The following is a 24,969-nucleotide window of genomic DNA, read 5'->3' as shown; positions in this document are numbered from 1 at the left end:
GCACACACAAACCGTAAAGGACAACTTAGCTCAGGTAGTGCAAAGCAATCTTGGCAGCCAGCCTTGGCATATTCGCAGCCTTTTACTATCAACACAGCGAAATGGAGGGCTGACTCTCACAGCGCGCTGACAAGATAAGGCGTCCTTGGGTAAACCGACGTACAAACCGCATACAGGAAGAGACGGTATTCCACTCCTAGATTATAAGGCATCACCAGCTGGTTTATGGCTCCGTTAATTTGAAGTTGGCAAAATGACAACTCTAAGTGTCACTCAGGAGAAAGACCGATGGAGAAGGAAACAAGCAAAAAAAAAGTTAGAATGAGCGACAACAAAAGCTAGATAGAAAACTCCAACATAGAGCAACAGATGCTGAATATTTTACTCATTTATTCAGGGCCTGCTGTGTTAATGGCTACGTAAATCTGCAGGTCTCACAGAATGGTAGAAACCAGCATTGGCAGGCCTTAACAATGCAGCCTAATTGGAGATAAGGCTGAACAACAAGTATATAGCATGGCCCCATAAATTACAGCTTGTAAACCATCCAGTCCATTCCTGTGCTCTTCTTGTATCATCCCTCTTCTCTACCTCTTTACACTACCAGAGCCTCTCTGTATACAGCTCTCTATATTAAGCATTGTAATAAGCATAGTGGTTATTAATTGAGTTGTTTATTATGGCAAATCAGCTGATGTGTAGTGTGTCAGTGACAGTGTGTGCATCGTCACTTGTCACAGGGTCACTCAGAGACTCTTACGATGTTTGACAAAAAAAGAAAATATTTGTCTGGACATGAAAAAAGAAGAGGTTTCGAAGAAGAGAAGAGGCAAGAAGATAAAGGTAAGCCCATAGGCTCCATTTGTCAATGCCTGTATCTTGAGATAATCTGCACTAAACCACAGGAGAGTATTAGCCTCTTACATTAGCCTTAGTCGCGCTATGTTGTATATCTGGGTTCATAACAAGGAGTGTAATAATAATTATACGCATTAATTACATACTTATAAGTTGCCGATGCATGAACGAAAGGCTTTTGAATAGCTGAAAAGTTATTCGAGTGAAATCCGTTGGGTAGTTTTGGATTTCTGTTTGCTTTTGTGACTGGGGACGCACGGCCTCCAGAACTCTGTAGCCATGCCAGCCAGAGCGACACGGGAATACAAGTGCACTGTGCCTCTCTTGTGTCACTGTGACCTGGTGGGCCGCAGTGGAGCGAGAGACGCACAGTGTGCTTGTATTCCCGTATCGCTCTGGCTGGCAGAGCAGGCAGGGCTTCCATCGCTGTTTGTAGCTGAGCTCCAGCTTACATGTGAGGAGCTGATGGTCGGTCTCTGGAGGTCTGTCTCTGGAGATCTGCTAAGCTATTATTATTATTATTATTATTATTATTATTATTATCAGGAGGCAGCTGTGGCTCAGGAGGTAGAGTAGGTTCAACACTAATCGGAAGATCGGTGGTTCGATCCCTGGCTCCTCCAATCCGCATGTCGAAGTGCCCTTGGGCAAGATACTGAACCCCAAATTGTACCCAAAGGCTGTGCCATCGGTGTTTGAGTGTCCTGATGAGCAGGTTGGCACCTGCCACGGCAGCATCTGCCATCAGTGTTCGAATGTGTGTGTGAATGGGTGAATGTTGACGTGTAGGGTCAAGTGCTCTAAGTGGTCGGAAAACTAGAAAGTTACTATATAATGAAGCCCATTTACCATCTGTTATTATTATTATTATTATTATTATTATTATTATTATTATAAACATAAGATGTGGTGTGAAACATTATTTTCTATTTTTTTCCAAGATATGTGTGTGTTTACTGCCCCCTAATATAATATTTATTATAAGTTAAGGATCTTCTTCAATTTTAGCCATTATCTATCTAAGATTAACTATGGAGCTGTGATGTTCACATCTGGTGTTATAAAATATTTAACAGAACAATACAAATTTAGGCATAAATAGGTCAAGTTTGGCCTCAACATTAAAGGGCTGTCATTAATAACTTCCCATTCCCTTTCCTGGAGCACTATTAAAGTATATTATTGGAGAAGGGTGACAGGTGCCAGTAAACTCCTACTGTCGGTGAGTATAAAGGAGGTGTAAAATGACAGCATTCAGCATTTTAAAAATTAAGTCAGTGTTTAATTTAATTTCTTTATTTCATTGCAGGTCCATCAACCACCTCAACTCCTGGTGCAGAAGGTGGTCATATCACCCAAGAAGCTGACAGTGTTGGTAAGCTATGTGTTTTAGTTACACCTATAGAGACAGCTACATTTCCCACATGTAGTTCCCTGTTCATCTCTCATAAATCAAATCTGTCATGTGGGGAGTGTGTAATAGCTGTTTTTAAAGACTGATTCTAGAGCAACATTATGGAGCCATCCTCCAACATCTTATCTAAAGTCACGTTTTAAAAGCAGAGACATTTGATGTTCTATTTATTATTTTTGTGTGATATTTAATTTTAATTTGACTTGTATTTTTTTTTTACACAATCTGTTTTAAAAATGTATATACTTATTTCATTTATCCAGTTTCATTTAATCATTTATTTAATGTTCATATTTGTTTATAAGTATTCTGTAGTTCTTACTTAAAAACAAGAGAGGTTGCTTCTGTGCCATATGTAGTGAGAACGCATGAGTCAGAGGGGCCCCCAAAGGTCTAGCGCCAACTCTGTACACCATACATTATGGGCTCTAATTCTTTGTTTTTTGCACCCATTTCCCTGCTTATTCCTTTAAAATGTTCTCTTATTTTATCCCACGCTGTGATCGGACCGTCCTCCATCCATCCTTCCCTTCTTCCCTCCATCCTCTCATTCCTACTTACCCTGGCCTTCCCAGGGCTGTAAAGAGGGCTGTGCAGATTGAACAGTAAATTAAATTAATGTAGGCCATTTCTCAATCATTTTTCATCCCCCCTAAAATGATTAAGGCTGACGTAAGAAGTTCATTAAAACAGAAAACATTAGGCTCATTAAAAAGCCATTAAAACTATCGTGGACAGGTGATTTATGCCGGAGTAAGACTGGGGGAGGAAATGATTGGACGGGGGGAGGTGAGTCCGAACAGGAGGAAATGGGAGACTGAGTAAGGTTGATGGTAGGGAGTCAGCTTTTTAAAAAGGGGGTCACAAATAGTAAACTCACAGGAATCGGAGGGGAACAGAGGCAAGAGTGAGGAGAAAGAAACAGTGGGTGGCAAGCATTAGAGCCTTTTAAGTGCTGGGACCCTTCCTTTCCATTTCACCTAAACCGGCACTGTGACTTAGAGAAAACAGCTCTCTCTGTCTCTCTAATGTCTTCACACTAAGTCAGCAGAGCTACACACCAGACATCATTAACTGTCCTTAACTCTGCCCATTAGGCTCTGGCATTTACCAAAACTAAATGTCATTGTTCCTAATCATCATCTGTAAAATGAGACACAATATGTATGCATGGGAATGTGTGCACGTACAGATGCACTCATGCATACTAATGCCTCGAAATTTGTCCAATTTCACCCCTGTCTAAGTAAGAAAAACTTGTTCTATATGTTCCGTCCTTTGTGTGTTACATCTGTTCAGAATATGGTACGTTCAGCCAGATAACATCACAAAGCCCATTCTCTTCGTTTGACAAGACGGTGGGAGAGCTTTCAGCTTACTGTTGCAGATACAAAGTGGCAGAGAGATAGGTGGAGATGGAGAGGCGGAGGGGAATGTTTTAAAGGTCTTTGAAGCAGCAGGCGGTAGTTTTATATCGGATAGATTCAGCTGTGTGCTAACGCAGCAGCCGGTGACTCAGACAACAGTGAGCCAGGTTTCTAGAGCTCAGCTCACCTGGAGAGGTTCAGCAGATCGGATGGTTTGATTCTGCTCACTCTCTGTCTAGCTGGAGGCAAGGTTTCACTGATATCAAGCAGACAAGCTCTCTGTGATACTAATGCATCACTGCATATTCAACTTGGCAAACATAGAGAAGACCCACTTATATTTCTCCTAATATTTAAGCTTTTGTAGAAATTTGAGGCGCCAGTTAAACACAGAGGAAGGCACTGTTAACATGTTTATTATGTTAACTTCCTCTTCTTGGATTAAATTAACTATTAATCATGTTCTCTTTTATTTTTTTTCCCTCCTCAGTACTTTAGTTTCTTCTCTATCTCCTCATTTTACACAAACATAGTATAGAACAGGCCAAACTTATCAAGAAGGAAATCCTTTGCACATTATTCATTCTGATTCTCTAAAGCATAGTCTGTCAGTTTGCAATTTATTCAAATATTCACTGGTCCCTTTGAATGTGGAAATGCATACATATTGTTACCGTCGGACACATAAAGCATGCAGAGCGGGCTTGAAGGGTTGGTATACTGCAGCTCTTTTGCTCCCTCTAGGTATGCTCAGCCCTGTTGCATTTTCACCTTTGAAGACAAAAGAAACCTTTACATGTAAATGCACAAGAGTGTGTGCACAACATACATATCCAAGTAAACAAGCTCCCACTTTCATGCAGATGTTTTGTGTTTAAAGAGAATTCCAAATGGCACCATACGCGGGCCAGTTCATGCTTTTAACCCAAAGGGATCCTGCTGCAGGCTCCCTAATTGTGTGTGAAGCTGCCAACTGTTTTTTTTTTTTTGTTTTTTTTCACGGGTGTGTGTTTAGTGTCTAACCATCCAGCTGACAAAGACACACTTTGATTTATTGGCAAACAGTTGAGCTAGTTAGCAGACTGCAGACACGAACAGAGTTTGCGTAAGTGCCTGTGAGTATAAATGCACATGCACTGATGATTGTGTGTGCGTGTGACTGTTTAGCACCACACAGAGAGAATGTCAAAGACGTAGCTGGCTGTTGGTCACACACATCTAATTTGCAAACTGGCTAGGAGTTCAAAGTTTCCTCGCTGAGTAACCATATATAATGACAAAAAAATATTCATGTCATCTCTTTCTATCATTAATGTCTTTACTTTGTTTGATTTTTTTCCTCTTTACTTGTTAGTTTTTTCGCCTTTCCTTTTAGAATTTCCCCTGTCACTCCCTGTCTTTGCTTTTATTGCATAATTTGCTCACAAAATCCTCTGATCTGTTCAGCTCCAAAGGATCCTGTTGACACATGAATTATGGAATTGAACATTATTCAACAGTATTTCACGCTCCTCTTTACATTGTGTTGCTACGAATTTATTGGTGGGAAGTGCAGATAAGAATAAAACATGATAGCGACTCTGATTTGTTGTTGCAAAGTCTGATGCAATATTTGCTTACAACACAGCTGTGTAGTTCCACTTTATACACACTGCTCCCCTATAGAGTATAATAATTCTTATGCAGATATACGCATACTATCATGCTCAAATAAAGTCTTAGTTACTTTTTGCATATATACAATAGAGATGCACTGGTTCTCTTTGGTTGAGCACATTAGTGCTGCTTGTGTATTGTCTTGTGGTTTCTTGTTGCTGGGCAAACACAGTTTAGAGCTTTGCTGTGCCCCACAGAGAAAAACCACACTTGGCTACATATTCATAGAAACTGTGGATACATTTGTGACTTGTTTTGATTTTTTTTTTTTCCGTGTAATTACCACAGATTCTGGGAGCAGCTTGTGGTGTGTGCGCATGTGTGTGTGTGTGTGTGTGTAGCACATGCTGTCAAAGGTGGTGCTGTTGTGGTCAGCTTGAAACAGAAGTTCACTGATTCTAAGTCGAAGCCATGTTTCACTCGACTACACACATACACCACACCCTGGCGGAATATGGCCAGTGGGCTCCTTCAACCCAAATGAGTGACATGCACGACCAGCTTCAGCTTTTAATGAATTAGTCATAACTGTCATCATCAATCAATCAATCTATCAATCTCTCAGTCACTCCAGCACAGCTGCCACAGGGGCATGCATTATGCATAGTCTGTTAGTCTGAAAAGGGAGACAAACTACTCATTTCAGATGCATAAGTTTGTGTATAACTCTAAGGCACCTTTTGTAAGGTTATGAAGCGTTACGGCTCGGCGATGCTAACTGCAAGGCAGCAGCTGCGTGAGCGAGTTTAGTTTTCTGATGGAGTGACTAGCAGCTATCTTTGACTTCCTGACAGCAGACCATCAGTTGATTTTCTCTTGTGTTCTCTCTTTCCCTCAGACTGATACATGTCACCATTGATTCGGTAACTGGACAACTTCTACCTGTTGTGTGACTGCTCTTTTAAATGTTGTTTAGTTGAGTGGTAGTTTAATTAAATTCTGAATTTGTATGCAAGTGTTCTTCTTTTCTTTGAAAGGGGTAGAATGACAATGGGCTCATTACTTGTATTGTTTATATTCATTTCGACTCTTCGACTTTTTTTACTGCAAGTTAAAATAATTTTAGGAGTTTTAGCACAGTGGGAAAAAACCTGTTTATGTGCATGCATTAAGTATTCATCATGTTATCATCTAAGGATACACCATTTACTTTAAGGTTACGTCTTAATTTTAGGTTTAGGGTTAGAATCATAAGTTTAGTACAAACTTCTAAGGCATTAGCCTAAGTCAACACAGGACAATGTCCTCACAAGTATAACAGTATCAGTTTGTGTATGTGTGTGTGTGAGTGACAGATTCATACATGAGGAAAGTAATTGCTCCAGCAGTTTATCTTTACCGAGTCACAAACCGTGCAGCAAGAGGTTGAAAAATTACATTACATATTAAGACCAACATGAGTGTAATTCCACAAAAACACAATGTTGTTATTCCTCAAGACCATTTCAAAAAAGGTTATTCCAATGACAGTGGATTCACTGTTTAGAGATGAATGTAGTACATGTTTGAAAAGTGAATGCAGTTCTGCAGTTATTATCTTCTTTGTTCTGACTGTCTCAACTCTTTGGAATCACAAGGAGCTTGTTACAAACTCTGAGGTCAAACAGCGAGATGAAATATGTAACGTGTATCCTCAGCAAAAATGCTTTGACTTGCACACTTCACACCTCGGCCTCCCATCCTACTTTTGGTGGATTCATAATTAATGATCTATAAATGAATAATGCATTTTCATTTCACCCACTCCAGTAAAACAAGAATTTGTGGCGTGTGACCATGTCTACTCAACTTAACACAACTGTTTGCCTCCCAACAATTGATCTCCCCCTCTCTTCTCTTCTCCTCTCCTCTTCTCTCCTCACTCTCCCCTCCTGTATAGATTTCTACGATCCCACAAAGAATGAATTTTCCATACACCTGCTTACCTCCATTCACTCGAATCACCTTTTTTTTGTCCCCACACTGATCATCCAGTTGCTCGTACCATCACTTTGCCCAAAAGTGAGACGATCCATTAATCAGCAAATAGTGCATTACCTTTGTAATTAACATTCAACTGAGTTTCACCCAGTAATATTTCATTAGTTTATATGCAAATAATTTTGAGCGATTGCCTCATTTGGTCTGTGAGTGCAATGATGTATTGGTCTGGTGAAAGAATTTGTGTGCGTATGTGTGTGTGCATGCTCGTGTGTGCGCCCCCGTGTGTGTGTGAGTGTGCATGCACTCATACTGTAGGTTAACACATTTTCATGAACTCTCTCTATCTCGCTGTCTCTCTAACACACATACACATATAGTTTCTCTCAGTCACAAACACACATAAGCAAATGCACGCATGCAGACACACACACGCCCATGATAGATGGCTAGGCCATATATCCTTGTGCTGGGTTTTTAAAGGCATTAAGCTCTTTACTCACAACAAACTAATTTCAAATTCACTGCACTCCATCAAACCTGAGCTGACTGTTAAAATAGCCTGGTCTCAGTTTACCTGAAATATACCTGCAAATACTTGAGGGTTGCACCTAAAACCTGTTCTGCATGTTTATTTCTCCAACGTACAAGACAGCTTAGAAAATAAAGCTTTTAGCATTAATTCTGCAAACTCAGTATTCTGAGCCACCTCTTCCAGCTGACAGCTTCCTTTGATCCTATTTTACCTCAGTTTACTGTCATTGTTTAGTTTTGTCACTTAAAGGCCATTCAGTCTTGTTAATGAGGCTAGCTAACCAGTTCATATTTATGCCTGTACTCATATTTGTATCATGACAGAATAAGAAACTACAGACATTTCAATCAAAACACAAAACAATTATTAACAGACACATAAGTAGTCTTACTATTGTATCAACCAAACTGCAGCAGAGTGTTTCTCCAAAGTCCGCAAGCAGCAAAGTATCCACAGGCTAACAAGCTAACAGGCTAACAAGCACTGAGTCAACTGTCTATAGGCTAACAAGCTAACAAACATTGAGTCTAATGTCTCCAGGCTAATAAGCTAACAGGCTAACAAGCACTGAGTGTACTGCAAGCCCCCAGGAACAGTGCCAGGCTGTGAAGTCAATTGGACATAGCAGCCAAACTGTGTAATTACAAGTCACGTGATGCCATTGGGCCCAAAAAGACTTTTTCCTATAGACTTACATTGTCAAAGAGACGTCTGTAAGTCAGCAGATAACTTTTTTGAGCGTCACAATCCCCATGAAGTGACTCGTCTCACTATCAGAATTCGATCCGTTTGGTCCAATCATATTTCAAAAGTCTAGAAGAGCCACATGATTGAATTATTCTAACCTCATTCATTTTAAACTGGAAGTAGCCGGCTAAGGCGACAAAAGTCACTGATGTACTTGCTCTTTGGGCCCCACAGATGGGGAAGCAATGTGGAAGAAGTTGAACTTATTTGGCTTCATGCACCACTGAGCAACTTTCATAGGAATGAATGGGGCCCTGCCTCCAACGCTGTATCCAGTTCTCTTATACATCCATGGTCTCCTGTCTACAGGCTAACAAGCTAAGAGGCTAGAGGTGAACACTGTCTGACTGGTACATGAACAAATCTGGCGAGCCCCTGGGCTTCCTCTCGGTATTCTTTAGCATGAGCAGCAGATTGGTATTTACAGGACATGTCGAGGGCAGCAAGTATGTCCGAGAGCTTTTATCAGTACTAGCAGCAGTCAAGTCGAGTCTAGTATATGGGTCTTAGCACAGCAGCAAGGTGAGTGCATACAGCTATGGTAATACCTGACGGACAAATGTGTCAGTCAGTAACCACCTGCACTGCTTAAAGCAGCTAAACGTCACACAGCACTCAAGTAAGCTTTTAATACAGTTTATGGTTGTAATGCTTCTGTTTTACCACTGGCAGCTTCTCTGGTGACATATAAAACAAAGTATGCAGAAGAAAGCAAGGGCTTTATTAGTGTTAGACTTTATAGTGCGAGTGTTTGGCTACTTCCTGGGGCAGTACCTACCAGTACAGACTATTGACTGTATATAAATAGGGACGACGTGTCTCCAATTCCTACCTCTGTGCAAAAGTTGAAGCCAAAATATATCCTTTCTAGAGCTGCCATCTTGCTTGTGTGGCGTCATTTGGAGCCAGAGTCTGCACAGTAGAGTAAGTTGGGGAGCTGTCGTGACGTCCATATTTATATATAGTCAATGGTACAGATTGCTGATTCTATATGGAAGGCAGCTCCCAAAAAGGAGATATTTTGGCTTCACTTTTGCATAGCTGTAGGAAGTGGAGACATATTGTCCATATTTATATACAGTCAATGGTACAGACCCTTTTCGTATCAAACCTGCAAAGGAATCAGCACTTTGGATTTGTTTGTTCATCTTATGCCAGAACTTTCTACTGATGGTTTTATTTTTTCATCATGTTGGTTCACACATAGGCCTATATGTTGGTGAATGCAGCCATTTTTTATTTTCAATATTAGTTGTGTGACAATGTGTTTGATAAATCAGCTTCCAGACTAACAAAGTAAAAATCAGCTGGTTTAGGGATGAATAGTGAAGAATGTAAATAATGTCAACATCAGTGTAACTTTGCTCCAAAGATTTCAGTTTTTTTCTATTTTTAAAATATTTTTTATATTTGTAAAACTTAAGGACAAGCCTAAAAAAATGATTTTAAAGTCTATAGGCTGAGTGGGAATGCAAGGGTGGGGCCAGCGGGAGAACAAAACGCATAATGCGGAGGCAAGACTTCTTTTGAAACCTGCAAGGACACCTTCCTGTACTGTTAAATATAAGAAACATCAGGAAATAAAAGTACACTGTTAATGAGAAGTAATTATTAGTGGTCTGTAAGTAGGAGAGTGTAGACATTGGTAAGGTAAAAAATGTGTATATGACAAGCATTTTAAAAAATATGACATCTATCATTTTAGATCAGAGCACATACCTTACCAAAAAGGTACCAGAATGTATACAATTTATTGTCTGTAAAGAATACTTCACACATATCAAATGATTTGAAGTAGAAAATTAATTTATTACACACTTAATTGACATTAGCCTTAATTTGACACGAAGGGTGAGTTAAGTATCCCACCAGCTCCCTTTGTCTTCGCCATGTTGTGTCCCTTCAACCATCATTGAAGCACTTGAAAAGAGAGTGAAAAAACAGAGTAACAATTTTCCTTGTTTTATGAATACTTTAATTTGTGCAAAAAAATTACACCTGCATCACCTGTCTGCCTTGAATGTTTTGTGTAGGGAGATGTGCAGCATACCTTTGAGGGTTCCAAGCTTGTATGGTGTTAAGGGAGGCTTTGCTTTGGTATTTTTTGTTGGGTATTCCTTCCCAAACACTCTTCTTCCCCTCAACTCTCCTGTACCCCAGATGGCGACAGCCAACTCTTCTACAAAGAGTGAGTCCTTTGTTGTGGAGTGGATTCCTCTACACACCTCCTCGCGCAGCCAGATGTCTTTTTCAATGTGGATCTGAAAAAAGTAATACTTTGCAGCTTATTTCTGAGGGATTAATCTCAGCTAAATACCTTTGAACACAACAAATTAATCAGCAACCAAAGCTTGAAATGAAGAAATGTTTGTACATTGAGGGCTTTATGTAGTGAAACATTTTTCAAAATGCTGCTAGGTGAATTGAGAGCTTAAATACAGCTAATAATGGAGTTACAATTGTTAAGTGAACAGAAAGGTTACTCCAAACTAATGATAATACAGTTCTGTGTCCTCTTGGTGTGTATTACTAAAATGTTAGCCATAAGCAATTTTTAAGCCTAGATTATATAAAACTAATGTTGCTAGTGTTTTGGAGTCTCTCTGTCTCATTGTGGTCAAATTGCTTAACACAAACTACATGTTTATTTACATATTTGCCATTACATCACTGCAACTTATTTACTAATTGCATCAGTCAGTCCAAGGTTATATTATTGCCTCTGTCTGTGTGACCTTATGTTTGTCTGTTAGTTCAGTAACTTGACAAAATGGTCACTAATTTTGTGGAGAGAGTTTTTATACAATGCCTAAGGACTGACACACAAGTGCTCACATGCACACTACTGATTTGGACACTAATTTCAGAGTGAGCAGTCAAAAACAAATGACTCAAGAACCTGTGGAAAAAATATGTACTATGTATGTATTGTTGATTGCTGGTGGTGTCAGAGGTGCAATGGTTGGTTCACAGAGTCGAGAGGTCACTGATTCTTTCTCCAAAGAAAATGAATATACAACACAAAGAAGGGGTAGAAGAAAAAGTTCAACAATACTATTAATTAATATAACATTGGATATCTATCATTAACAAGACTAAAAGGTCTGTAGCAATGACAGCAGCCCTGTGAGACTGTAACACTTATTACCCACCAGAATAAAAAAAAAAAAAAGGTAAATGGATGAAAAATGGAGAGACAGTCTACAAGTGAATATTGCTCCCCTTCCTCACTGAAATGAATAGAAAGTGAATTTCAATGTGACTGCACCTTAATAGGTTATATGTGGGCCTATTGTGATGGGCTGATTGTGTACAGGTACAAATTTCAGTATACGACAGACTGTGTCTGTTTGTGTCTTTTATTGTAGTAGCTGATGAGGATTCTAATAAAAAATAAACAGAAAAGCTGAATTGGCCAAAAACTACCATTATGCTTTAAGCAATTTGTTTGCAATTGAAAACAAATGTACTCACTTTGAGAAAAGACGTTTCAGCAGTTCAAGATTTTGTTGCAATGTTAAGTTAGCATTTCTGTAAGAGGCCGCCTCCCCTTCCAGTTACATTTACAGTTCTCCAATTCAGCACAGATCTGGGGAAGGCTACAAAAAGAAATCTGCTGCATTGAAGGTTCCCAAGAGCACAGTAGCCTCCATAACTCTTAAATGGAAGAAGTTTGGAACAACCAGGTCTCTTCCTAGAGCTGGCTGCCTAGTCAAACTGAGCAATCAGGGGAGAAGGGCCTTTGTAAGAGAGGTGACCAAGAACCCGATGATTATTCTGGCTGAGTTCCAGAGATCCTGTGTGGAGATGGGAGAAACTTCCAGAAGGACAACCATCACTGTAACACTCCACTGATCTGGGGTTTATGGCAGAGTGGCCAGAGTGGTCTCAGTGAAAGACACAGGAAATCCTGCTTGGACTTTGCAAAAAAGCACCTAAAGGACTCTCAGACTGTGAGAAACAAGATTCTCTGGTCTGATGAAACCAAGATTGAACTGTTTGACCTCAATCCTAAGCCATATCATTCTAAATGTCATGTCTGGAGGAAACTAGGCACCGCTCATCACCTGCCCATTACCATCCCAATGGTGAAGCATCATGGTGGCAGCATCATGCTGTGGGGGTGTTTTTCAGTGGCAGGGACCGGAGATATCCTTAATGAAAACCTGGTCCAGAGCACTCAGGACCTCAGACTGGGCCGAAGGTTCACCTTCCAACAAGACATGACCCTAAGCACACAGCCAAGACAGCACAGGAGTGGCTTTGGAACAACTCTGTGAATGTACTTGAGCGGCTCTGGCCAGAGTGCTGACTTAAAATAAATAATACCAAACACTGAGTAGCATAGATGTATCAGACTTAATAGAAGGCAATTTCAGAAATATGACCTTTTCTTTTGTGTAAAAAATAAACATACAGTTGATTTTGCACAATTTAGACCATTACATACAAATAGTATATATACTATTTGTATTTAATGGTTCAGTGTTAATAAAGAATCATAACATGTTAAGTAGTTACCGTTCTTCTTGATCGTAATCGTTGTCCATAGCAGTCACCATGAGCAGCACAAATGCATTGGACAAGTCATGTTTACATGCTGAAGTAGGCTTGCAAAGCCAGGAGCAACACCTGTAAAGCTGCGATGTAGTCCTCCATTGTTGTTGTGCTTGAAGTTGGCATTAGTGTTGCTAGGAAACTGGAGGCGTATACAGTTACGTAATGACGTGGTTTTTTTTTAACTGACCTGCTACAGTATTTACAGATTTTAAAGGGAAGGGATGGTTTATCCCTTAAAAGGATCTTACTGTCAACAAATCTTATGTGCAGAGTAAAACTAACCATGAGCCACATCGTTGCACTCATTCTTTTTCAAGAAGGTGGTTCTGTTACAAAACTTTGCTGGCTTATTGTGCCACATATCAACCTCTTGACTTTGTGGTTAAGTTATTTACAATTTATCGTGTAGCATAAAGTCAAGAGGTTGTGATATTTAGCACAACAAGTTAGCTTAGCTCTAAACGGAACATAGTTCCTGCGCATGCACAGTGGCATCTGATGTACTGCTTTCCTGACAGTTCAAATTTTATCAGCGTTGTTTGTCTTTGAAACTCTTTCTGAAAAAAAAAAAGCCATTGCCTTCTGGGTGAAGGAACATGCCACCCAGTGCAGTGGTGTGTCTCACTGATGTGTTAATAATTTTTAGAAAACAATGGACGTCTACAGCACAGAGGAATAACATATATCAGGCTTTGGATACACACACAATACTTGTAAGTTGGATCAATTCATTGTTGGTTTTGGCTCTGCACATAAGATTTATTTAAAAATATAGAAATCACTAGCTTTATCCTTCCTTGTTTTTGGTTTTTTGTAGTCAAATGACTGACAAAGGTTAAAAATTAGAAAAACATGCCACAGTACCACAGTTCTGGATGGCGGACAAGTCAAACATCTCACACAGGCAGAGCACCAGACTTTTGGCTGTGATTACATTCGAGCAAAGAGATGCAATGACTGGTGTGTCAGACTGGCTGATGGATCTGGGGGAGAGTTGCATCAGATTCTCTCTCATGATGTAGATGTAAAAAATGAACTTGCCTTGCTTTTCATCTCATTTTACACACTTCCCACAAGGGGTGTCTGAGCCACACATTGCCTGCATCAGACAAGGTGATAGATCACAAATGCAGCTGATTGCAGTACAGAGATTATTCCACAAGTGTCTTGTCAGAGAATATGCTGAGAAAGTGTTTGTGTGAGACTTACCTATGCAAACAAGTAAATGCTATGTAGCTAAGAGTGTCAACTACACCACCTCGGAGAATTTCACCCCAAGGAAATTCTGCACACAACAAAAATCTACAAATACAAGCAAAAAAAAAAGAACAGAAAAAAACCCTAAAACACATACTGCTATATTATTACAGTGAACCCAGTAGCATTCCTAGTGTCCTAAATGGACAGCTTCAGTTCACTCCTGGCTGAACTAAGCATGGACAGAGCTGCGGAGCCGAACTAGTTGCAGTGAAAAAACAAAACACAAAATAAATAAATAAATTAAAGTAAACGCAGTCCATATACCATAGAGTTGTTGATATGCAGAGATGTTAAAACACAGAAACAACACAATTGCTGCAGAAATGTAGCTATACAGCTGATGTAGTGATGTAAAGATGTAAAAAGTACTTGCAGCACTTGCTCAGGGAGAGGGGGCCGGGACTTTGGAAGGGGCCACCCACTGTAGTGTGCAGTCTGGCTTCAAAATTACCTGCAAAGTGTATGAAACATTAAAGTTGCTGAGAACTACACCTGAATTAAAAGTAATGCAAACTCATGTATACATACCAAAAACAGCGAAGGTGTAGCTTCCCTGCAGCGGGAGGGAAAGAGCTGCAAAGCTGCAGATCAATCACTATCACAGCAGACCAGAGACCAGAGACCGAAAAAAAGAGTTACATTTAGCTGGAGGCCAGATTAAAGCTGCCAAAAGTTAGCGAGTTAAGATTGAGCCAGCCTACCTCAACCAACACGAAGCTGCGTTAAGCAAGGGCTCAAAGAGAGGCAATATTACTCTGGGTCTGCGGCCAGGAAATGAGTGGACCATGCTGTGAAATAAAGGAGCAGAAGCAGATATAATGCCAATGGCACACGCTATGAACGTGCAGCACAAGTAAACTGTAAAAATGCACACCTTACAATTGCTGGGAGACCAGATTGCGAGGAAACACAGCAAACATGCCAGTGCGCCAAACTGAACGCGCCAGGAAAGTGAGCTCCAGGAAGAGGCAGGTCTCCATGGAGCGGTCACCTGCCTAGATATGGCACTGAATGGTGCTATGCAGTGATCAGTGCACAGCTGATTCATTGAATCCAGCTTTGTTACAACTCAGTGGGCAGGAAGACAGGAGGAAAACCTAATCTGCCACATATGCAAACAAGTAAATGTTATTTAAACAGTGTTTTAGCATGCTATAAGCTTACAGAAAATTTCACTTAAGGCGCATTAAGATGCAGAGTCTGCAAAGATTTTCCCCCTGTTCGCTGCATTGTCCCTGGGTTTTGAGAACATTATTATGAATGAATATGAATATTAAACTTGAATTTAACGGTCTGCTTTTAGTCATCTGGAGTAGGGTGGCAGCAAATAATTATTTTCATCATATCGTTAATCTGTTGATTATTTTCTCAATTGATCAATTGATTGTGTGGTCCATAAAATGTCAGAAAATGGTGAAAAATGCCAAAAGCCCAAGATAATGTCTTCAAATTTCTTGTTTTGCCCCGACCAACAATCCACATCCCAAAGATATTCAGTTTACTGTCATAGCGGACTAAAGCAACCGAAAAATATTTCCATTTGAGAAGCTGGAATTAGAGAATTTGGACATTTCTTTCTTAAAAATGACTAAAATGATTAATTGATTATCAATATAGTTGGTGATTAATTTAATGGTTAGCAGTTAATCAATTAATTGAATAATTGTTGCGTCCATGACAATGTTTGTTTGCATTTGGCTTGAGCTCAACCTGCTGATTTTAAAAGGACAGTGGTGAGCTGGAGGAAGGCGACTGGTGCCATCTTCGCTGTTTTAATGGCCACAACAGGGGAGAAATAACACAGTCACAGTACAAGCGGCTGTTAGCTTCTAGCTAACAACATAGTTGTGCTGCTAGAGGAAAAAGTATGAGCAGGTTTAGATGGGCGCCTTGTTTCTGTATGTCTGAAGACCTTTACACACTGGGGATGTTTATTTTGTGCGATTAATTTGCATGTCATTATATTTTTTAAAACTTGTTTTCATCATGAGTATGTTCACACAACACGAATATTAGGTGGCAAAAAAGCGATTAGTTTTTTTTCAGAACAAGGTCGATTTTTTTGAGCTTTCCCCTATCAAATAAAGGCATCAACCAATCATGAAGCATAATCTGCTCAGACAGCTGTTTATTGTGAAGGCCCACATGGGGTGTTGACGCGAGACGCAAATATCCTGCTGTATGTGTTTTGAAATTGTTTACTGTATCTACATTGATTGATCAAGATCATTCCTGTCTGTCAGTGAACTCACCTGTTTCACTGCAGGCAGACAGGTAGGCTCGCTCACTATGGTGGGCAGGGAAGTAAAGCCAATGAATCAATAAATTGATTCATGTATCATGTATCATCCTATGCATCATCATCATGTATTTATAAATGCAAACAATGTTGATTTCTTCCTATGGAGCCAACATGAAAACTATTTTGGTTCAGTAAATTTCTGCTGTCAGTCAGCCTGATGAAGGCAGTTTGCCTGGCTGCTGTCCTCTCAGCTCCCCAGGAGTTGCTGCTGACAGATGGCTGCTTCTGTGGACAGAGACGCTGAATGCAGGTTTGAGATCATCAGATCTTGTCCTTCTCCTCCTTATTTGACAAAAGAAGAGGAGAGCGTTTTATCCATCCAATCCACACTGGCTTCGACCTGCGTTCAGCATTTCTGTCCACAGAAACAGCCGTCTCTCAGCAGCAGCAACTGGGGAGCATCTTAGTGTCATTAAAATCATAGGAGAAAGCAGGTATATTATCTTCTCTTTGATGTGATGATTATGTGTTATAAATGCAGCTGGAGAGATAAACATTCCCCTGAAAATCAGCTTTAATACTCTTGATTTAGGTGGTATATTAAAGTAATATGTGAGATAGAACAGTTTGATACAACTAATGTAGGAGAGATGTAGCATGTCAGGTTATGATGCATCCAAAGGGTCGTGTAAGATCTTTACTGCTTCAGGGGGGGTCACACGCATGATGAAGTTCAAAGAGAGTGCTTCTCTGAAATTTGTGTTGGGCCCCAAGAAGGCAAGGGAAAGCTCTAACACAGGTCGTGTTTGGGTTGTTTACGTTAATCTTAGAAACAAGCATTGCTTCAATGCAAGTGCAAATTTTGAATCTTGACCAGTGATACATAGTAAATGAAGAATCAAATGTAAGTGTATAAATTTTGGTAAATACTGTACATATATTCAAAATCTCAGGCTGATTTATGCAGTTGTCTACACAGAGATATTTGTAAGTTTAATATTGAATTTTTAAGTTTGACTGTATCCAGCTTCACCTGCCGGACACAAGCTTGACGAAGTTGGCCTATCTGTTACACCACATTGACTTAGGTTCACCCAGCTTTTCTCAGCTGGCCAACCATCTACTTCTGCTTGACACTAACCTTTCCAAGCTGCCTGACTAGCCTGACCTGTGGCCCAGCTGAGTGACCAGTTCAATAAGGATGGCCAACCAGCTGCACGTGCCTTTCACCAGCTTGACCAACACGGTTAACCAGCATAACCAGCTTCAAACCAGCTAAAACCAGCAACCATCTTAAGCTGGTTTAAGTTGTTTTTTACAGCAGGGTGAAGAGGATCCTTCAGTCAGTAGACGTTAGACTGATCCTGACTGTCTGTCTCATTCACTGCACAGCTTGGCCTCAAAATACTGGCTTTGAGTGGGTCATTTGAGTGAACCTATTATATCCTGAAGGTCAAGCATCATGATTATCTTAAAGGACTCTTCTAGCCCTCCATGCCATTGTGCCTAACATGTGATGCATCAAGGGCTTGTTGGACACAGTAGTAAAAGTCAACATAATGTCAAATTCAGTCAGTGCTGTAGAAATATATTGTGCTCTGTTATTAAATTGCAACAATTTCAACTGTGAAATCCACATAGTAACAGTAGAGGTCATTCAACAAAAAGTATTTTTGATCATGGATATATGGTATAAAGGAAAACAAAAAAGAACCTTCACATCAACTTGTGTTGAAAGTTTACTGGAGTTTGTCACACTGAGTTTACACAGAATTAAGGAAATACCGATGAAAGGAATTCCCCTAGTTTTTGTGTTTATACATTTAGTCATATTTCCAAACAAACAAGGGACTTATATTTAAGTAAGCCTACCAAATTAAGCTTATCTCGAGTATCTTTATCTCAGATAGTTTCACAAGACAACGCAGATTCAATAGAGAGGGATGTGGGAAAGCAAAGAGGAAGCCAAATATTAACAACAAAAGCTGGTTCACTAGTCCAACCATGTGTATGTTGTAGAAGTTGCAAAAGTAAATACATTTTTAAAGAAACATGTTTTTTGTTAACAAAACGAGGAAATATTTTAATGAACATATTTGCCGATTTATAAAAAGACTCACTGGCAATGTAATTAATTAACATTTACATTATGCCATTTGGCAAACACTTTTATCCAAAGTTACTCAAAAGTGAGGCAAAACAATCAAGTAGTGACTCAAAAGAGCCGTGGTAGTAATTCTCAAATAGCTGACCAGGTACAAGTGCAATGAGAAGGATGGAGGTATACAAATGCATAAGAAATACCATAGTCAACAAGAAAGTACTGTAACGATTTAAAAGGCTCAAGTGTTGAGGTGTTCACAGAAGCATTGAATTTTCAGGCATTTCTTGAATGCACCAAGGGAGTCAGCAGACCGTGTGGAGCTGGGTAGTTTATTCCGCCATTGGGGAACCACAGACGTAAAGAGTCTGGATCGTGATTTCATAATATTTGTTTCACTACAATATTCGCTTGGCACAACTAAATCATGATAAAAATGTTTATGGTTCTGTTTGGGAACTCAAGATTGTGGCATCTGTTAATTATTGGAAAAAGTCAACAGTGACTTGAAGCATGAAGCTGGCAGTGTCAACTTTAACTAAAACCATGATCTTCCCCAACCTTAACCAAAGTGCTTTTGTTGCTTGGACACAACCAGATTTGGGACTCACATATCAAAGTGCTGCGCTTTGTACTTCACCCATCAACCCCAACCTTCTCCCCATGAGTTGTGTGCAGTACACAAAGTTCCCTCATGGAAAATATGTTATCTGTGAGCATAATCTAGGCAGCATAATTGGCTAAACAAATTAGTATGTAAACTTAATTTATAACAGACATGGTTGATTAGTCAGCTCCACCACTGACACACCCCAATAACTTCCTAACTTTCAGAGATTTCAGCCAGCTTTAAGTCGACAACGTCCATCGCCTGCATCCTCAAGGAGCCCGATGAACTGAGCCGGAACAGCAGTGCCTTGCCTTCGTCCATCTACTCTGATATGATGATGAGAGGAGAAAACATCTCCCTGAGCTTCAAGAGCTTCAGAGTCCTGCTCTGCTGCTCTACATCAACACGTTCTACAGAGAGTACCTGGCCCTGCTCATCAATAAACATGGTGAGGACGCCCAATGGCTCTTTTTGTCTTTCTTCTGTTTTCTGAATTTACTCCTCTCCTCTCCTCTCGGATTACTTTATTTCTACCTCCCTCTGGAGTCACTCTGTCATCCTCTGCTGCCTCCTTTTCCGTGCAGCCAGGCTAATTGTTATGCACAGCGTTAGATTCAAAGAAAACATTTGTTGCCGTTACTATTAAATAATAATTCTATCATCAGTGGGGGTCTTCCTCCCCAATTGTTTTTGCTATTGTGATTATTTTTTGCGTTCAATTTTTCATCACTTGCTTCACTGTAGGGCTTCACATACTGTAACTCCACTTGGCAGGGAGCAACTCCAGCATTCCTAATAAGATGTACCATTACCCAGCGCCTGAAACTTGTGAATATACCTGAATTACACAAGAAGTACACACTATTTTAATTAGTGTGAACAACCCCTAGGTGTGGAGATGTTGGAGATTTATTTTGTAAGTTTGAACAAAATCAGTCACCGTGACAGGAAAAACTAACAATATGGAGCTTAGTGAAAGTTCAGTCAGTAAGACTATCTTGTAGGCCTGTAGATTTATATCTTAAACCATCTGTCGTTCCTATCCCTCACGTATGCTCACTCATAATTTCCTTGCTGTCATTCCTCTGGGCATCAATTAAGACATCAGCTGTTCACATCAGCTGGCCACATCTAACCAATAGCACTGTGACACACCTTCATTGTCAGCCTATCAAATTGCAGCTGTCTTTTAAATATGTTTTCTCCCTCTCTGCCTTAGTGCTTTCATGGTGCCATGTTGCGTGCCCCACCACCCCTCCATCACTGCCCAGTCTTCGCAGATTATCAGTGCATCACCTCATCAACCTCATCAGCCTTATCAGTCTCAACAGAAGACATTAGCCACCATCACCACCACCAGTGTCTGGACTCCATGGGGGGATTTATCTTGCTGCTGCTCAGGACTGATGTCCCTCGATTCAAAATCTCCCTGTAGAGTTTAAGTGCCGAAAACGTTTGACCACTCTTAATCATCAATGTCATCTATATAATAAACAATTCTTTTTGCTTTATTCACTTGTTTCTCCTGATTGAAATAAAATAAAAATATCTGGAGGTATGCTTTAAGACATTTGAAGAAGTGTACATTTTATATTCTTACTTGTTAGCACAAGTGACTTTCTTTTTTAATGACTGAGAGAAAGCTGAAAGGGAAGCCAGTGTTGAATATTTGAATTAGTCTTCATCAGGTATCTGCACTCTTGCCGAAGTATCTAATTAAATCCCAGAGAAAGGTCCAATCTTGGATGCTCCAAAAGGGCTTTTCTCATGTTTCTTTCTCTTGCTGCTGCACACCAGCAAACTTCCTGAGTCACTCACTGAGAGCCTGAAACACCATGTGCCCTCTGCAAGACTGTTTATACTGTCAAAGATGTGCTCTTGTGATAGAGGAACTGCTTTCTGTTAATATGTGTTTAGAGGAAAAAAAAAAACACAGTCAGAATTGGAAAACATAGATAGGGCTTTAAATATTATACATTTGAGTTTTTAAGACAGATTATGTCCTATCATTTCTGTTCATCTGTTAAGTGTGCAGACATCACAGAACAATCAAATTATCTTGGTACCATGGAATTCATTAAGTGTAACACTCTAAAAAAGATCGAGAAATTAATTTTAAATCTGGGAGTGTTATTTATAGAGATAAGGCATTACAATAGTAGTCATCCTTACCATTGTGCTGTCTCTGGACGTGCGGTGCTAACACTAAGTACAATAATAAAATATATATATTCTAATATAACACATAACTACTACTTGTGATAAAGTACATCTTATGTGATTTAACTGTGACTTTAACTTGTATTGGAGTATGTTTTACAGTGCAGCATTGCTAATTATTCCTACAGCATAATATTGGTTTATGACACCATATTTTAGCAGGTTTGGACATCTTCTATCAGTTATTATAACATTGCACTACCTACCAAGGTAGCAGCTAAGATTTAAGAACATGCCATTAAAGAAACCCCGAGGTGAGCCAAATTTATTTGGAGGAAAAAATGCAAGAGAAAAGGGCAAACTGTAAAATTATTACCCAATCTGTTTCTTACAAAAATTCAGACCAACTTCCTGGGTAAACTTTAAGAAAGTTGTTTGCACACATAGTTTTCTTATGTAATAAGAGACTAGCAATGTTTCAGGTGCACACGGTTCAGATAACCTGACTAAACTGCTGTCTTCAGATCATCTGACTGTTTTTCCCCACGGCACCACTGTGCCCCTAGGTTTCAGCAATTACTATAACTTTGTGAGTACAATGTGTGTAATAGCATTGATGGCCAGAGCTAAATATACACCAGCAAGACCATAATCTGGTATTTTTACTGTGCTTTGGGCAGAGATTGAAGCAGAAAATAACACTAAGGTCTAGTATTATGATTTGAATAAAAAGTATATCCCAGGCCCTGTGAAACAGCTCATTTGGAGCCCTGACACAGTAAATGCACTTATTGTACAAAATCCAGGGCCCCTGTCCAGCTCTGGGACACCTGAATCATTCAGCCATTCTGCACTACTGCCAGTACAGTATTTGGTTTGGTTTGACGTATCTCTTCTTGTTTTTTGCTCTACTCATCCCCTTTTTTATATAAAGAAGCTGAAACTGTTAATCCAATAGACAGATTTTAGAAAGCTGGAGAGAGAAAGAGTGAGCGTGTGCGCATGTGTGTGTGTCTGTGTACTCATTTATAATGCATCCTGTCAAAGAAGTGGAATGATATTGAATGTGATGCATGTCAGAAATTGGTCGTCACGACAACTCAAGACGAGACTTAACAGGAGGGGACAGATTGCTCTTCTATATGTGTGTGTGTGTGCAAACTTTTGGCTGTGCCATTTTCCAAAAGAACTTAATGCATGTGGCTGCGCCATCATATCTTTGCTTTGTCAGACTAGAGCACTTTATAGAAGGTGCCCAGTGATGGTTTGTAATTATATGAGATCAGGCAAAGTGAGGACAGGAAATAGAGGGACTTGAGATCACCTTCAGCTGTCAAAATGTTACTGAATTCAGTAAAATTGCATTCAATTTTGTGTCTGGTCGGACATAAATTGCCTGCCTCAATAAATGTGAAATGCTGATAGGTATGTTAAGACAGGAATATTATAGCTCCTTCATTTTAAAGTTTTGCATTCCACTCAAATTGATATTTACTCTCAGTCTAGGGTTTGTTCTTTTTAACTAAATGAACAACACATTAGAAATAGCAATAAAAGGAATTTAAATGCTGCTTAATAGCAATGAAATGAAAAAGTGTCATGTTAAGACAAATAATATCCAAATGCAGTCAGAGAATACTGCCCAGGGCTTATATATACCAATAACTGGGCTTAGTTTATGATGGGAATATGTATGTGTTTAAAAGGCGGGTATTGAATATATGAGGTGTCATTTAAGATTAATTTCAGTTTGAAGTCAGATCGGCACAGTTTTCAGGTGCCAAAGAAACCCCTTTGGAAATACCAGTGCTTACTATACAGTATGTCAGCATCTGTTTGTGCGACGTGTGTGTGTGACTGTTTGTACCGAGGCTGACACTTGGGCAATATCATTACATGACAACTGCCAGTGTGTCCACTTGGGCTGATTCATTGGCCCTGAGTCCGGGGGCTTGCCCAGGAAAGAAAGCTCTCCATCAAGCTGGAAGTGAGCAGACGCTGGCCTGAAGCTGACAGCTTTCCAATATGCAAACTTTCTGTGTTTATTTATTTGCTTCTTAATGACCTCAGGTTCAAGCCAAGGGGGCTTTTTTTTCCTTCATTGAAAAAAAAAAACAAAAAAACAACAGAGTCATTTTTCCTGTTGATCATTTGTCACTGGCACATCAAAGTCAAGCACTGGACTAACTTTGAATAGAAAGTTTACTCTACACTTGAGATGGATGCCTTTGAAAGTTTACCCTTTAATACCAATAAGTGCTTATGTCATTCCTGCCCCCTCCGACGCACATGCACACACATTTTCGTTACCTCTGCCCACACACCTTCTCCTCATCTTCGCTCTCCACTCAGCTCACCCTCCCTCCCTTTAATCAGAGTAATGCCAACCCATCACAGCAGTATGGGCTAGGTTAGACAACAAGACGGGTAATGAGATTACACACAGACTACAGCACTGCATGCAGTTAAGTTAGCAGAGGTGGAAGGGGCCAGCCACCTCACTCTGCCTTTGTAAGCTTTTGGAAGGGCATTGAAATGAGTTGGCTGAGCACAAAACGTAGCCCGAGCTGTGTCACATCACGTCTCTTTCTGAGAGTGGGTGCTAGTTACCTGTGCCACTGTCTTGACACGTCTCAATTGAAGAGAGGATTGGACCCGCTGTTTCTTTGATGTGTTGTTATAATTTCCCCCAGCCCTGTCTTCGAGTGACTCTCGGAGTTGCACTGTCTCAGTCTCTCTATGCATCAGACTCTTTGGCTCTTTTCTGCATGTTAATGAACTCAGCAATAATCCACATTGTTTTTTTGGCAGGGGCTGGCTCAGGACAGACAGCTCACTGCTTTTCTGTCTTATTTTTTGTGAGTAGTTCACTATAGGCATGCCTTTGTGTCTATTTTTATGTCATTGCGTGTATGTGTGTGTGTGTGTGTGAAGGAGGGAGTTATAGGTGAACAAGGTGAGTCAAGATAACTCATTTAGATGAGAGAGAGAGAGAAAAAAACCCCAGAAAAACATGGCATCCTTGGTTTAGTCCTGAACAATGAGACTCATTAAACCGCTCTGTTTGTTCTGCCAAAGGCCACTGTCTCTGCGTCTTATTGGAGGAGAAGGTTGCTACCATCAGACCACTAGAATAATCATACAGCAGCTGTTAACCAGGTTCTGCCTTTTCATCATTCATCATCACCTGAACTGTGTTTGATCTGACTGTGCCCCCACCCCCCCGCCACCCTCTGGGACATATGTGTGTATGTACCTGGATACAATATGTGTGGATATGCAGGGTGGCGTAGGGGAAAAACTATTTCACGTATAGCGTAAAGTATGTAAGTATGGTAAACATATTATGAATTCTGTGAGTGGTGTGTGTGTGTAGGTGCATGTGTGTGTGTGTTGATGTGTAATGTATTGCACCAAGCAGGGGATCCTAATCTTGTGGGGGGTCAGACTATAGCAGGATTAGTGAGGGAGGAGGGTGTGGGGGGGCAGGGCGATACAGGTGCAGGAGCTGGTATTCTGCATGCTGAGCAGAAGCATCG

At 40.1% G+C, this 24,969-nt stretch overlaps 1 protein-coding gene and 1 long non-coding RNA gene across 7 annotated transcripts in view; one reads left to right on the top strand and one right to left on the bottom strand.

Annotated features, from left to right (window-relative positions):
* The first annotated feature begins 1,860 nt into the window (after positions 1-1,860).
* Positions 1,861-20,831, top strand: LOC121901305. Its single transcript, XR_006097242.1, has 4 exons — positions 1,861-2,080; positions 2,168-2,233; positions 19,495-19,718; positions 20,490-20,831. It is a non-coding gene; the product is annotated as an uncharacterized LOC121901305 (long non-coding RNA).
* The window catches only part of LOC121901304 (BEN domain-containing protein 5-like), a 34,401-nt gene continuing 19,714 nt past the window's right edge, over positions 10,283-24,969 (bottom strand). The window contains exons 1-6 of one of the 6 annotated variants that reach the window (XR_006097239.1): positions 15,197-15,514; positions 15,019-15,105; positions 14,846-14,912; positions 14,687-14,768; positions 10,548-10,758; positions 10,283-10,417 (exon numbers count right to left, since the gene is read on the bottom strand). Coding sequence is in view for 1 of the 6 variants with exons in the window: in XM_042418009.1 (XP_042273943.1) it covers positions 10,407-10,417; positions 10,548-10,758; positions 12,565-12,597 (255 nt within the window). In the remaining 5 variants the exon portion in view is untranslated. The other 5 variants (XR_006097237.1, XR_006097238.1, XR_006097240.1 and 2 more) reach the window with 5 other exon arrangements.

Source organism: Thunnus maccoyii, chromosome 8 (genome assembly GCF_910596095.1).
Source record: "Thunnus maccoyii chromosome 8, fThuMac1.1, whole genome shotgun sequence".
NCBI lineage: Eukaryota > Metazoa > Chordata > Actinopteri > Scombriformes > Scombridae > Thunnus > Thunnus maccoyii.
The sequence above is the reverse complement of the archived record's forward strand: the minus strand, read 5'-3'. Positions and strand labels throughout refer to the sequence as shown.